At 57.2% G+C, this 13,930-nt stretch overlaps 8 protein-coding genes across 8 annotated transcripts; 5 read left to right on the forward strand and 3 right to left on the reverse strand.

Annotated features, from left to right (window-relative positions):
• Positions 1-659: 659 nt before the first annotated feature.
• Positions 660-3,592, forward strand: SPRG_10700 (hypothetical protein; the record flags this gene model as incomplete). Its single annotated transcript, XM_012349933.1, has 13 exons — positions 660-800; positions 858-906; positions 954-1,073; positions 1,122-1,450; positions 1,498-1,617; positions 1,664-1,840; positions 1,885-2,109; positions 2,156-2,449; positions 2,503-2,610; positions 2,667-2,702; positions 2,751-2,806; positions 2,859-3,081; positions 3,129-3,592. The coding sequence occupies 13 exons, from the start codon at positions 660-662 to the stop codon at positions 3,519-3,521; spliced, it is 2,271 nt and encodes a 756-aa protein (XP_012205323.1). The 3' UTR covers positions 3,522-3,592.
• SPRG_10701 (hypothetical protein) lies at positions 3,489-4,832 on the reverse strand. The gene has a single exon (XM_012349934.1). The coding sequence runs from the start codon at positions 4,800-4,802 to the stop codon at positions 3,540-3,542; it is 1,263 nt and encodes a 420-aa protein (XP_012205324.1). The 5' UTR covers positions 4,803-4,832; the 3' UTR covers positions 3,489-3,539.
• A 482-nt stretch (positions 4,833-5,314) lies between these two features.
• On the reverse strand, positions 5,315-6,171 carry SPRG_10702 (50S ribosomal protein L13e). Its single transcript, XM_012349935.1, has 2 exons — positions 6,128-6,171; positions 5,315-6,043 (listed from the first exon to the last, which is right to left on the reverse strand). The coding sequence occupies exon 2, from the start codon at positions 6,035-6,037 to the stop codon at positions 5,414-5,416; it is 624 nt and encodes a 207-aa protein (XP_012205325.1). The 5' UTR covers positions 6,038-6,043; positions 6,128-6,171; the 3' UTR covers positions 5,315-5,413.
• A 1,924-nt stretch (positions 6,172-8,095) lies between these two features.
• On the forward strand, positions 8,096-8,624 carry SPRG_10703 (hypothetical protein; the record flags this gene model as incomplete). The annotated part of the gene is made up of 1 exon (XM_012349936.1): positions 8,096-8,624. A coding segment is annotated over one exon (461 nt), but the record flags the coding sequence as incomplete, so codon positions are not given.
• Positions 8,625-9,585: 961 nt separating this feature from the next.
• SPRG_10704 (hypothetical protein) lies at positions 9,586-10,138 on the forward strand. Its single transcript, XM_012349937.1, has one exon. It carries the CDS (start codon positions 9,615-9,617, stop codon positions 10,074-10,076), a length of 462 nt encoding a protein of 153 aa, XP_012205327.1. The 5' UTR covers positions 9,586-9,614; the 3' UTR covers positions 10,077-10,138.
• A 51-nt stretch (positions 10,139-10,189) lies between these two features.
• Positions 10,190-11,875, forward strand: SPRG_10705 (hypothetical protein). The gene is made up of 9 exons (XM_012349938.1): positions 10,190-10,567; positions 10,616-10,741; positions 10,792-10,877; positions 10,928-11,003; positions 11,049-11,347; positions 11,394-11,514; positions 11,568-11,623; positions 11,667-11,736; positions 11,779-11,875. The coding sequence occupies exons 1-9, from the start codon at positions 10,229-10,231 to the stop codon at positions 11,842-11,844; spliced, it is 1,239 nt and encodes a 412-aa protein (XP_012205328.1). The 5' UTR covers positions 10,190-10,228; the 3' UTR covers positions 11,845-11,875.
• Positions 11,876-12,236: 361 nt separating this feature from the next.
• SPRG_10706 (hypothetical protein) lies at positions 12,237-12,560 on the forward strand (the record flags this gene model as incomplete). The annotated part of the gene is made up of 1 exon (XM_012349939.1): positions 12,237-12,560. The coding sequence occupies one exon, from the start codon at positions 12,237-12,239 to the stop codon at positions 12,558-12,560; it is 324 nt and encodes a 107-aa protein (XP_012205329.1).
• Positions 12,561-12,738: 178 nt separating this feature from the next.
• SPRG_10707 (hypothetical protein) lies at positions 12,739-13,517 on the reverse strand (the record flags this gene model as incomplete). Its single annotated transcript, XM_012349940.1, has 3 exons — positions 13,278-13,517; positions 13,117-13,230; positions 12,739-13,066 (listed from the first exon to the last, which is right to left on the reverse strand). The coding sequence occupies exons 1-3, from the start codon at positions 13,499-13,501 to the stop codon at positions 12,739-12,741; spliced, it is 666 nt and encodes a 221-aa protein (XP_012205330.1). The 5' UTR covers positions 13,502-13,517.
• Between the last annotated feature and the right edge of the window lie 413 nt (positions 13,518-13,930).

Raw genomic sequence — 13,930 nt, forward strand, 5'->3', positions numbered from 1 at the left:
GCCCCCCCCTAGGCTGGACGGGTGGAGATAGCAAACCTATTCGTATTTCACGATAGGATCCACCAATCACAGTCCTCAGAAAAAATAGGAAATAGGAAGTCGGATGGAGATGCTCTAATGAGCGGACCAAAGAACGCGCTGATATGAAACTACGTCTGGTCGTACCGGAATCGAGTGCTCGCTGGTAAGACGCATACAATCGGAGATAGTACACGTATGCTTCACACTGTCAACTCATCGACTAATGGACTCAAAACGTTATGCTGATACATTTTTCTGTGTTGGACCCCTAACCGCACCAGTCGGTCCGATGAACAAGGTGGGGACGGAAGACATGTCGCTGCGAAAAACCAAGTCGATCTTATCGCACGAGCCACCACCAAATACCTGTAGGCAGCAATACTGAAGTAGGTAAGGAGGGAGATATATCGCTCAGTCAAGAAAGAGGGTGCTTTGATCGCTCACGCTTGGCCACTAATAGTCGATATCTTTTTCAGAAATGGAAGTTTGCGTGCGTCTAGCCATCGTATAGCTGTCCTCCGCCCCATGCATTAAAATATACGCCCCTAAGCTTACAAATCGCAAGCTATTTTTATATCCAGAAGAAGATACCGTATAGAGGGCGATGACACAACTGAACCAATAGGGCAAAGTCAGCGATGGCCGACAGCGACAGCGACGACGAGCTCATGCGCGCGCTCCGCGGAGGCGGTATGAAGACCGCCGACTGCTCGTACTGCCAGGCCGATGGGGCCACGCTACCTTGCTCCAAGTGCCACCAGGCCATGTACTGCGACGACGTACGTACTACTAGCTCACGCCATTGCCGCACGACGACACCCGCATGTGGCGTCTAGGCCTGCTTGCGCCGCCACTTTAAGGCGCACCGCGACCACTGCATCCAAGGTACATCTCACGGCGGCGACGTCGAGCGCATGGCGAGCACGACGTAGTCTACCTCAAGGAAGAGAGCGAGGACGAGGAAGAAAGCGAAGAGGAGGAAGACAACGACGACGAAGAAGAAAAGGCCAACGCAGCGTCGTTTGTCAAGCGGCAGAGCTCGCGCTCCTTCAGTACGAGATGTTATCTTCGATGGCTTGCGTGACGTCGTGTTGGCGCAGGTGGGCCCGCCGTGATGGGCATCCCGGGCTTGACCGAGGAGCAAGTGGCGACGCTCATCAAGCTCTCGACCAAGTCCACGGACGTCGGGAAGCAGCAAAAGGAGATCTCGCATCTAAAGACGCAGATCGAAGAAATGCTCAAGTCGCAAGAGTCGATTGCGCAAATCGCCAAGGCCAACCAGATCAAACCCGAGCACGTGCTCTCAAAATCGTCGTCGATCAAGCAAAAGGAGCTCGACTTGCTCATGCACAAGCTCGAGGCGCTCGAGCAGCGTGCGAGCTTTGCGCCAGCGATGCTAGGCGCGCCGATGCCCTTGGCCATCGCGCCGGTGATCTACCACCCTCTCTTGGTCAAGGACGACGACAAGTTTAAAAGTACTTTAAGCTCCAAGCCATGTCGATGCCATCGGACCAGATCAAGGCCAAGATGGAAGTTGACGGCGTCGACCCAGGGCTCCTCGACACACCCCACGCGGTCTCCCCGAACGACCCCGGCGTACGACCCATCCTCGCCTCTCTGTGTGGCTGCAGTGAAATCATAGGCACCGCCTGGGGCCTATGTGCCATTGACGGTCGGAAACGACCCCAAGTTTAAAAAGTTTTTCAAGCTGCTTGCGATGCACATGCCTGTGGACCAGATCAAGATGAAGATGGAGGCCGAGCAGCTCGACCCGTCGTTGCTCGACCACCCAGAAGCCGTCTCGCCCAACGATCCTGGCGTTCGTCGACATATCGTTGTATGCATCTCACTTGTTATCTGTAGCCGCCGACGATGATGGCGCCGTCGCCACCCATGACGCCGCCGATGCAGCCGGCTGCACCGCCGTACGTCCCGCTGCTCGTCAAGGACGACCCTGCGTTCAAGAAGTTTTTCAAACTTCTGACCATGGGCATGCCCAAAGAGCAAGCCCAGCTCAAGATGAAGGCCGAGGGCTTGGACGGCGCGCTCCTCGAGACACCAGACGCAATCTCGCCCAACGATCCAGGGGTACATCTCAATCGTCTCTGTCAATCGACGCGAACCATTTGCGTAGCCGCCGCCCGCACCGAGCCGTGGCAGCTTTAGCATGCCCGCGTCTGCCGGAGGCATCTCGATGGACCAGCTCTTCGCGATGGTCATGCAGCACCAGCAGATGATCCAGCAAGGCAATTTTGCAGCATCGGGTTCACGGACACCAGCGCACGAAGGCGGTGGCGGAGGCGCGCCCGTGCGGTCCGTCAAGGACCAAATGGCAGCCGAGCTCGCGGCCGCATCGAGTGCAGTCGATGATATTTTCGGCGAAGACACGGTCAAGGCGACGGGCGGCGGCATGTCCATGGTCGAGCAGGTGCGATCATACATCGGTTTTGCCTCGATCGGTCAACGAGAGGATGTGTGTAGCTGGAGAAGAAGGCTCGGAAGGAGTCGAATAAGAAGCTTGTCGACAACATTGCAGCGATCAACGCGACCATCCACGAGCTCGTGACCATCAAGTTCAAGGACGAAGCCGTACGTCTCTTCTTCTTTTCGGAGCACCACCGTATCTCTCTCGCTGGCTCGTCTAGCACGCGATCGCCTACTCGACCGACGTCTCCAACAAGGTCCATATACCCGAGTCGATCGTCTCTCAATACGGTTCATCTGGCTAGCTCGAAGGCTATGGGCTCGCGTTGGGCGCCGACGCCAACCAAACGTGGTCGGCACGGTGCGAACCCTCTCATTTAAACGATCGCGTCGGAATATGCTGGTGTCTTTAGGCTGCTCATCAAGAATAAGGACACGCGCGACTGGTACTACTCGGAGGCCGAGCGGCTCGCGGCCGGCCACGCGTACCTCCGGCTCTGGTATCTCCAAGCGCTCTCGACCGACATTGTGCAGCTGCGCTCCAAGACGGACCAGATCACGAACGCGCCGGGCGTCATCCAGTCCAAAAACAAGGTTGATGTCATCGACAAGTTTACGACGCTCCTCAAAGAAGCGGTACGATGCTACTACCTCGTGTGTGTACGATCGATCTTGTCAAATAGGTGAAACTCAAACACAAAATCTTCAAAAACAGCGCGTTCAACGACCAAGTGGCGCAAATGGCGACGCTAAAGATCCCGCAAGCGTACGACGCCCACGGCCAGGCGCTCACGGACGCCGCGGCGATGCTGGCCAACGCGGCCCTCGATATGGCCGACGACGAGCTCCGCGTCCTCGAACGGACCCAGCGCGCCAAGAAGATCCGCGCGTCCACGGCCGTCCACGTCGGTGAAAAAACGGTGCAGTTTGTGGGCATTGTCAAGAAGCTCGGTGTCTCGCCAAACTTGCTGGCGCCAGCCGCTGACCGCGTCGCGGGCCTCGAGGCAGCGGTCGCGGCCATCAAGACCGAGTACTTTGCCGAGAAGGAAGAAGAGGAGGAAGACGACGTGTTGTAGTGTAGTAGGACCCTTTCTTTAGGCCTTTGCCGTCGAGCTAAATAACGATCGGAAGAGCTCGTCAATGTCCATGTTGGTCTTGTATCGGAGCGTCGGGTCCGGGAACATAAAGTGCTGGAGCTTGGGCATCACCGTGTACTTGACGACACGGCCCTTGCTCGCCTTGCGGTTCACGTTCTTCTTCTTGCGCTTGAGCTTCAAGCTCGCGCCGAGGCTGGCGTCGAGGCCGTTCGCACCGTTCTCAATGTACTCTTTAAGGAGCTGCTGGTAAAACTCGCGGTCGTCGTACTGGAGGTCGTCGACGGCCTCCGAGTCGGTCGTGTCGTCAGCAATCGCCGCCGGGTGCGCCTTGCGCCGAATGCGCTGCGGGTCCGCGAGGACTGCGTCGACCTGCACAAGCACGTCCTGGTTGACCGCCTTGAACTTTTTTGCCGCGACACCGTCCGCCTGCCGCGCGTACTTGTTGAGAATCGACTGGTACTGCGGCAGCGCGGCCGCCGACTCGTCGACGCAGCCTTGCCACATGTCACCAGCCTCGTCCATCGAGCGCTTGCTGCTGGTCGAGAATTCGGGCAGCGTGTACATCTCCTGCTGCATCGCATGCATCGTGGCCATGCAGCTTCGGAGCTGCGCCGCGAGCGCCGACCGCTTCGCCGACTCCTCGTCCGAGCCCGACGTGCCGACGCCATTGATCGTCGCAATGAGCTGCTTGATCGCAATCTGAAGCTCCAAGCAGCGCTCCCAGATCATCTTCTGGTGGTGCACGTGCTTGGCCTTGTGCTGCTGCGTCTCAATGTCCTTGGAGCGCATGAGCACAGCCGCGTCTTCTTCTTCGAGGGCGCGGATGACATCGTCGACGTCGCCGCCAACGGCCGAGGTATCTTCGTTCTCCTCTTCGCTTTCGTCTTCCTCTTCCTCTTCGTCGAGGTCGCTGCCGCTCTGGTCGTCGCCGTCCGAACCCGCGAACGGCTCGCCCTCGGACCACTCGTCCTGCATTTCGCGCTCGAGGTCCTCCTCATCATCATCGTCGTCGCTCTTGAGCTCGGTGCGGCGAACGACCTTGCCTTCGTACGCCGGGTCGGCGTCGTCAAAGTTGGAGTTGCGCACACGGAGCGACGACGCCGGGCGCATGGCGATCTCGTCGTCGTCGCCGTCGTCATGGCCATCGGCCTCGCTCTCCGAGCCCGAGTAGGTCGCGGCCGCGGTACCGTCGTCGTACTCGTCGTCGTCGACCGTGAAGACGCGCTTGCTCTTCGCGAGCCCCTTCATGCGCCCGACCATCGGATAGAAATGCTGTTGCTTCAACCTCCAAGACGACTGGAAACCCGTCGGCGCCAATTCATTGGTCGGAAGCGGCGCCAGTGCTTTTTTACATTCTTTTTTTCACGAATTTCAATCCACCATACACATTTTAAACTTCATGCGTGTAGTTCTATTTTATTTTACCTCCAATAAGATCCATGGCATTTAAAGCGATTTCAGAGTCGACCTCGGGCACGAGCTGGGCAGCAGCCGTCACGGCAGCGGCAGCGGTGGTGGCTGATTGCTCAAGCACCGCATGGGTCTTACGCTGCACATGGAGCCCACGGAGACATCCGTGGAAGCCCCGGCTCCAGGGTCAAGCGCCAAGCGGGCCACGACGATGCGCAATCGTTTTCTATCTAGTCGGGCATTCTTCAAGCGATGCGCTCCATCTGTCTCGCCTCTAGAACCACGAGTTCGCGTTGGCGGACGTGAAGAATCGATAAGCTGTGTTTGCTATCGGCGCTACGCGTGGCAAAGGTCGAGCAACAACGAAGAGGACCGGATGTAGAGTACGACGTCGAACAAAGGGTTGGCTTTGCTCTCAATTATGTGTTCCAATTGATCAAGACAAGTTCCGACGGGCACGTTTACTTGTCGGCGTTGGCCTTGTCGGCGGCCATCTTCTTGCGGAGACCAACGAGGCGAGCGTCGGCCTTGGCAAGGCGAAGGGTCTTGACGACCGACTCGTTCTTCATGGCGTCGGTGATCTTGGCCGTGGCGACTTCCGTCGAGGCACGGGCAATCGGGAAGAGGACACCCGTGTGCTGGACAGCAGCCTTGATGTCCTCGACCGAGGCGTCGCCCTGCTTGGGCTTCGAGGCGCGCTTGCGCGGGAAGACAACAAGCTTCGACTTGTAGGCCTTAAGGCGCTGGACGTTGGCCTGGAGCGACTCGACCGACTTGTTGGTGCGGCGGTAGTCGACGGCAATGCCGATCGAGAGGGCCTGCTTGCGCGAGATGCCAGCTTCCTTCAGCTCATCCAAGGTGAAGCCACGGCCGGCACGGACCTTCGAGCCGTACTTGACCGTGGGGCAGTGGACAGCCGGGCGGAGAAGACCGGCAGCCGGGCGCGGGGCAATGGCCGCGGCCTTGGCCTTACGAGTCAAGCGGCGCGACTTCTTCTTCGCGGCCTGGTCGAACCACGTCTTGATGCGGTTCTGCCAGTCCTTGTGGAAGTGGCCATTCGGGATCACGTTGTTGTGCTTGACCATGGTTGACTACACAGAGCGGCGCTACATGAGCCTCAGGCGTCGATCGTCGAGGCGGCCATCATCGCTCGCCTCGCAACTTGCGTTTCTTACCTTATTACAAGTTAAATTGGAACTTAAAACCCGGTCGTATACTTTGATACAAGTCGGCGCCCAAAAGAGAGCCGCAGCCAACCACACCAAGGACCAGTCATCCCTCGCGGCCAGTAAAATCCATCGGCCAATCACCTTGCGCTGTAATCCTCTCAGAACGCATTTTTCGCACCGACGTATCCGGATACCACGATGCACCTTTGGAATCTTATACGCAAGCGCCATTTTGCAGGCAGCCCGCAATGACCACCGCGCGGGGCAGGACGCGGATGGCGGGCAACATCTTCCACGCGATGCTTGCACATGTAGGCGACAGGCCGCGCGCGATAGAGCATGGTCATGCAGATGACAGGTACGGGATCTCGCTGCTTTGAGCTAGTCATCCTCAAAGGACCTCGAAACAAGCAGCGAGCCCCGCGTCGAATGGACATTGTAGCTATAAGTGAGTGCGATGTGGCAACGCCTATCTCCACGTTCAGATACAGCGATCGATAGCACGGAACGGTCGCGGACGAGGTTGGCGGAGACCACGCAGAGACTGCAGACACCTCGTCTTGGCTGCTTCTCCGTCTTCTTCCTCGTCCGGCCGAAGCCTGTCTGATGGACTCATGGCATACAGTGTGGTCTCAGGACGTAAAGAAGACAAGTGAGAAGTCTTTGTCTAGCAAACTTCTCGTAGTTATCGCCGGATGCAAGTGTCGCGAGCAAAGGACCGGAAGGGCTTGCCTCTCGCCCGGCGGAGGACCTGCGATGTTGACATTGCCACCACTACTGTTCACATCGACTGCCCACGACAGCAGAATGTAGCCCATGGCGAGGCGTCGCTTCGCCAGCGATATATGGTTGCCAGACATGAATCTTTACTCGCGGCCGAGGATTCCTCACCGGTACTATTAGCACACAGCGTGGATGCTTGAGAAGAAGTCGTCTGTCCAGGAAACCATGGAATCCTATGAACGGACGACGCAAGGCATCCCGTGCTTCGATTCCCTAGCGGACCGTGGTAGCAACGACGTGTAGCGCGCGATGGATTTCTTTCTTCCATGCAGCTGCCGCTGCGGGAATCTTTAAAGGTACGTACCATTCCAGAATGCAGTATTCTTCACTTGATTGCCAAGTCCAACGACATCAATGCGATGGTGGAATAGCCGTAGGATATGCATGCACGCACGAGTACGTAGTAGCACTTGGATCGTCCAACTACGTTGCACCGCATCCATAAAAAGCGCGGGCGCAAAATTTGACCGGATTTTTCTTGTCCATGCTCCAAGGCCAGCGTCGGTGGCAACAACGTCGCCAGGTTTCAGAGCCACTCGACAGACGAGTTGTACGCTTCACCTCTTGCTTGCGTGAGGTCATCAAGGCTCTGGAATCGCGGACCGCGATTGACTGACGAGGTCTTGCACGGCGATATCTCCGTCCATGGAAAAACTCAAGACGGATGAGATCGGTGTCATGCGCAGGCAATCCCCAAGCATCGAAGCAGCCTCTGTCGCATGCTGGGATCGATTTCTGAAGCGCACACTCTTTATAACATGTCCAACGATTGTGCCAACGTCAACAATGAACAACGACCGAGTCGTGAAGCCCGTGTCCACCCCACGGCACCTGCCATGCCGCGTATCTCTGGCAAGGGCCTCGCGGGAAGATGCCTTGTACCAAGCGCGCGATAGTGTTAACGAGCCATTCCACGCGCACCAATTCCCACGTACAAATGTAGCACGCCATGGCAAGGCTCGGGCCCGCGGACGGCCGCCGGACCAGGCGTAGACTCGAAATTTCGACCATGAAGCACCTGACTGCTGTAAATCTATCCCTGCGCTGGTCGTCGACCAATAAAAACGACGGAAATGAAATCCCTCGCATTGCATTGGACCAATCCATGGACGCACGCGACGTGGATATCCTGATGCCATTCCAACGCCGCACCAACCCAGATGCGCTGGCAGCTCAAAGTGCAATTTGATACCATGAGCGTACTCGCTTTCCTCCTCATGCCCCAGCCGCCAACACCAGCGACATCGACGGCAAAGCCGACCAAGACAAAGGGCTGGCCGTGGCGCCGACTCCACCGCCGCGTCTCGAACGTCGGCGAGGCGTCACAGGTGCCATGCGCGGCCGGGCACAAGCCAGCTCCGCCCACAGCCTCCCGACACATTACGATCGCCTACAAGAAGCACGATCTGTCCAAGCGACGAGAGCGCTCGAGCCTCATTGGCGGCCACTACGTGCCATGGACACCAGCCGAGCGCGCCTACTGGAAGTTTGAACGGCAATGGTTCATGGCCTGCTCACCGATCGAAGAAGAGAGTCCGGCCGTGTGTGACGCGTGCCAATCCCGTGCCTTTGAGCTCTCGACAAACAAAATATGGATCTCCAAGACGTTGCCGTCGGTGCGACGAGCGCCCGTAAACGCACGTCGCCACTAATTTAAATATGCAATTATGATAAAACCAGTAGATCACTTGGAAAACATGGAAAATTATGTAAACCTGTCTGCGTAAGGGTATCTTTGTCCGACGTCATCGAACGAATCATTCTGGTCGTTAGGGCGAGATTCGTGGATGCGAGGTAGTAAATTTTGGACGAGGCTGACGACTGTGTCGAGAAGCCGCGGCGGCTTCCACGACGCACCTGCCCGACGACGCGCGACCTATAAACCGTCGTGCAAGGTAAAGGGCAAGCACATAACGACTTCATGCCTCTTGACTGAAGCGTGTGGCTGCCTCCTCGTGGATCGGCAACCTTCGAGCACAACAATAATTAATCATACAACACTGCAATGTGATCGCAACCCCATACAATCGGACTTGGTATCCTGCACGACAAAAGATAGAAGACACCCTTCTTCGTTTTACTTGTCCACATGTGAGAGGAACCGTGCAACCGCCCGACCTCTCATGGAAGCGATCACAAGGCAGTGAGTGTATTCAGCATCCCAGCACGTCGTCTTCAACCCAATCACTTCAAGGAGCGAACGCTGATAGCTCTCGTCATGATCCTGCTTCTGATGCTCACGTCGAGCAGGAAAGCTCTACCAATCGCGACGACTTGGGTCCACGACTTGTATTTCGATTAATAACCAGGCATGGGACATGTACCAGCCGAGTGTCGAAGAATGTATTACTATAAAAATACAGCGCGCCATTTGGTCAACAGCAAGCATAAAATGGTCAACTTTAAAGCATTTAAATACCAAAGTGATCGGCGACCGGCTATCAGAGCTGAACCGTTTGTTTGTTTGGCGCGCGAGTAAAAATCCGTGTGGCAATCCGAAAGCGTGGGATCCAGCAAGCAATCCAGGTCCAAACATATAGGTATTTGTATACCGCACGCGAAAAGGCAGCGGCGACGACAATTAAATATCGCGGCTGGAGATTGCTCACCCGATGACGCTGAAATTCGACTGCGACGTGGTGGTGCTGCTGCTGGTCATGGCTCATCACTTCGCCTTTGGACCTCTTCCAACCACATCAGTACGACCAACATGGCCATCGTCCTCGCCACAATGTTTCAGAAGAAGCCCAAGACGGCCGCCAAAGACGTCGAGGCCAAGCCCCGCGGCAGCCTTCGCTGGGCCACCAAAAAGTGCCACCCATACAAGACGGTCGACGACACGCCGAGCTGCTGCAAGGCGCGCCTCGAGTCGGAGAAGGCGTTGCCGCAGTACGAGCTTGGCGCGCCGGACGTGACGATTTCGCACCGCTTCATCGACCGGCCGCGCGTCCGCATGCACAAGCTCGCGACGATCGTCGGCGGCCACAAGGTGCCGTTCTCGGAGGTCGAGCTCGACTACTGGAAGGCCGACTTTGAGCACAAGAACACGCTGACTGCGATTGCCGAAGAGGACAAGGCGACGTGCGAGTGCTGCATGGCGGTCGCCTTCTCGTCCAACGCGCGCAACGTGTGCATTGCGCTCACCAAAGTGTCGCGCCGCCGCCGCGCATGAGCAACGACCTTAATGTTTCCAGCGTCCTTGATTATTTTAACACGCACGTCCTATTTATCTACTACACCCGCTACGAGGCATGCGTTGGCGTATATTTAGACAGGCGCCATCATCGTGGTCCTACCAGTACGAGTACAATTGCGGGAAGATGAATGGCGGTGCATTCCTTGCTGCACTCGATGATTTCCTTGTCGCTCGCGCCCGACGCGCTGCTCCAGGACCATGCGTTCGAAGATTTGGAGCGGGCCGAAGACTACCCGACCGAGACGCACGCGGGCCCGCCACCCTTTACGATCGACGCGGACGACCAGCAAGCAAGTCGAGAAGACAAGCTCTTTCTGCTGTTCACGTCTTTTGCGCTCCAGACGTCGTCGGACGACCCGACGTGCATTCGCCTTGGCAACGTCATCAAGCTCCTCCAAGAGTGCCGTCTCGTGCGAGACACGGTCGCTACGTCGTCGTCGTCGCCACCGCTGCTCAAGGACACCAAGGTACAGCCGTGGGTCAAATCATCCAAGTGAAAACAACGGGCCGAGTAGCCGCTCGCCACGCTTACGATCCGCGATGTCGAGATGCTTGCGAGCAAGCTCATGCACACGCGCACGACCAGCGTCAAGCTCAGCTACGACAAGTTTCTCCACTTTATGTGGGCGCTCGGCCAGCAAGTCGGTGCTGACAACTTGTCCACATGAGCATTGAGTGGTCGATGGCGTAGGCGCATCCAGGTGTGCCGCCGCCCATGGCTTTCAAGTACATTGTGGACCAGTGTGTCCAGACGCCCCGAGGCGCCAAAATGCGACCGTACGGAGTAGCTTTTGCGAGCAAACAGTAAGGACCACGCAATGTGATAGGCCTCGGATCAGCACGGCGCGTCCACTCGCAGTTGCCCAGAAGCTCTTGGGTGCGTTTGAGGCCAGTCTCGTCGAGGTGCGTCACGGATGTCCACGCACCTATATCACCACCTGCGTCTAGATTTTCAGCTACTATGCAATCCCGCCCGATTCGAGAAACCCGATGGACAAGAAGCCCCACTTGGGGGACCGACGACGTGGCTTTTACTGGAGCTACAACCATGCGCTCACGTTCGCGCGCAAGTATGGCCTCAGCGCATACATCTCCGTGACCAGCTTTGCCTTTGCGTACGTTGACAGCCTCGTCAAGATCGACGACGTCTCGCGCCGACTCACGTACGACGGGTTTCGCGACCTTTTGATGCGCGTCGCGCTGCAGCTGTCGGCGCATCCGGACACGGACGCCGTCCTCCGGCTCAAGTGCGTCCTGTCGCAGGCGCAGAAGATGCTGACGTGGCGTGCCTAGAGCGCTCTTCCAGCTCATGTGGATGCACTGCGCGTCGGCCAAGTCGGGGGACCCAGCGGGCGCTCAAATCTGTGGCGCCCGCGACCACGTTGGCACGGGCCAATCGCTCGTCAAGAACGCGGTTCGCCGGCGACTCTTTCTTTTTCTATCACGCACCCCTCTGCTGTGTCCTAGGAGTCGCAGGTATTTGCGGCGACGTATCTCAAAATGTGGCGCAAGGACCGCTTCATGTACGTATCTAGTTGTTGTACATGGTGCCATGTCCATGAGTAGGGACTACATGACCCTCGTAACCCCGGCGCCGCCACCGCCGATGGCGACGACGAAGCTCGCGATGACCCAGGTCCGGTCGACGTGCCAGAATCCTTCTCACACGTTCGGATAGGTCTTGGGCGCGGCGCCAGGGCACTCGATTTATCACGCCGCCCACCGTAGTGTGACCACCATGTAAACTAAACACAGCGTTGGTTCTCTCATCCTCACACGAAGACGTCGACGCTACCAAAGCTTTGGCTCATAGAGGTAGGTCAATGAAGACGTCGACGCTTCCAAAGCTTAGGCTCATGGAGCGTCAACGGCGGTGGAGAGCGAGGTGCTATCTGTATGCAGCGGGCGGCGTGGAGCAGAATCTGGTATTCGTACCACTTGACCACAACTGCATCTTGGCAGTGCCTCAATCACCGAACAGTTGGCATGATGGCACGACCACTTGTGGACCGTAGCACGCCATGTGTCATCACCATCACAAAGACCATCATTCCGCTTCCGCCGTATCCGGATACAAAAGCCATCGCGCAAAAGCGCGCAATCGATCCAAGCACGAGGTCATTTCCGATTCGTACAATGTACACTGCAATCTCGCCGTCGCCTTTTCGCAAGACAAAGCTCGGGAAGCGCCCCGCGCCGTACGCCCGGGCTGCTGCCCCCAAGAAGCGTTCCGCAAAAGCAACGACAGCGGTCGCAACCCCGTCGCCAATCGTCCGAGCACCACCACCGCCGACGCCCCTCGTTCCAGCGACGCCAGTGCCAACGCTACCAACGACGTCATGGAAGCGCTTGCCGCTCAGCACAGCATCGAAGCGCCAGGTCATTGCGATCGGGGCCATCTCAACGGTTCGGGCCGACCTCCGGAAAAAGTTCACGGCAGACGCGGCCTCGTTTCAATAAGGCAACGATAAGAACGAGAGCTGTGTGCTTTTTTTCATGTATTACTGTCTACACACCGATGGACAATTCTTGAAGTCCAACTACAAGTATACAACCAAACTACTACGGCACTTCTAGTGCAGGTCCATGCAGGGGTGTCATACCGGTACCAATGGTGCCGCTGGGAGCGTTGTCATTGTTAGTTGTCTTTCGAAGCGACGGAAATATCAAAGACGATTGGCGCGTTCGTGCACTGCCGAAGCATCGTCGACGACGCTGCGTTGATAAAGGTCGTGGGACCAAGAATCTCGGAGCCGTAGCACTCGTGGATGTGGCCGAAGACGTGGTACTTGGGCTGAATGCGTGTTTGAACGTCGTGCAAAAGGTCTTCGTCGCCGCAGAGCTGGCCGCGTACGCTCAAGTCGCGGATACCGAGCGGCGGTCCGTGCGTCACAAGAATGTCAACGTGCGCAGGTGCTTGGCCCCAAATGCTCTGAGCGTGCGAGCCGGGAAACGCCTGGAAGGCCCTACGCACGCGACGCATGAGCCGTGGCGCGTTCCATGAATATAAAGCGACATGATGCAGCCGGGGTTGAGCGTGCTGTACGGCGACCCAAAGATGCGGATGCCTTCCACTTCCACGACTTGGTTTTCCAAGTATGTGCAGTGGCGCAAAAGCTGCTTCGAGACACTCGGGTCCTGGAAGGTTCGGTGCCACCGTTTCCAGTCCTTCGGTACCATGCCGCATCGAGCGACAGCTCGTGGTTACCCGCAATCACGATCTTGTGGCGGTGCGGTAGCGTGCCCAGCCACTCGTCAAAGGCCTTGATCTCCGTGTGAAGGCCGCGCTTCGTAAAGTCGCCGGCGTGGATCAAGATGTCGCCGTCCGGCACGACCAAGTCGCCGTGCCTGCTATGCGTGTCCGAGATGCACACGATCCGTAGCTCGCGACTCGGTGCCATCACTTTGCTCTTTGATGCTCGTCGAAAAAGGCAATTTGGGCCCCGGCCCATCCGGTTATATTTTTTCGATGCGGTTTACCCGGATAATTGGAGTACAGTACAATTGTAGCAAGAAGAACAAGCCGTGCGAGCGTTGCGATGGCAGGGGTCGACGAAAGTTACTCGGCTGTTGAATGCTCGACAATGTGTCTTCGCCGCCGAATCAGCACATTTGACGGCTATGGATGGAAACATCGTCCTACAGCAACCGGTTGACAATGGCCATCATCATGACGTTTCATTGCTGAGATAAGTTGATTGATGGCTCGTACCAGTACCTTTAAACAACCTACTCGTCGTCCATGTCTAGCTGCACACAAGCGGTGTTGGGCAGCAATTGGTGCGTGACCGCGCGGGAGGTGTCGCTACCATACTCGCTTACAAGCATGC

The sequence above is a fragment of the Saprolegnia parasitica genome (assembly GCF_000151545.1).
Source record: "Saprolegnia parasitica CBS 223.65 unplaced genomic scaffold supercont2.59, whole genome shotgun sequence".
NCBI lineage: Eukaryota > Oomycota > Saprolegniomycetes > Saprolegniales > Saprolegniaceae > Saprolegnia > Saprolegnia parasitica.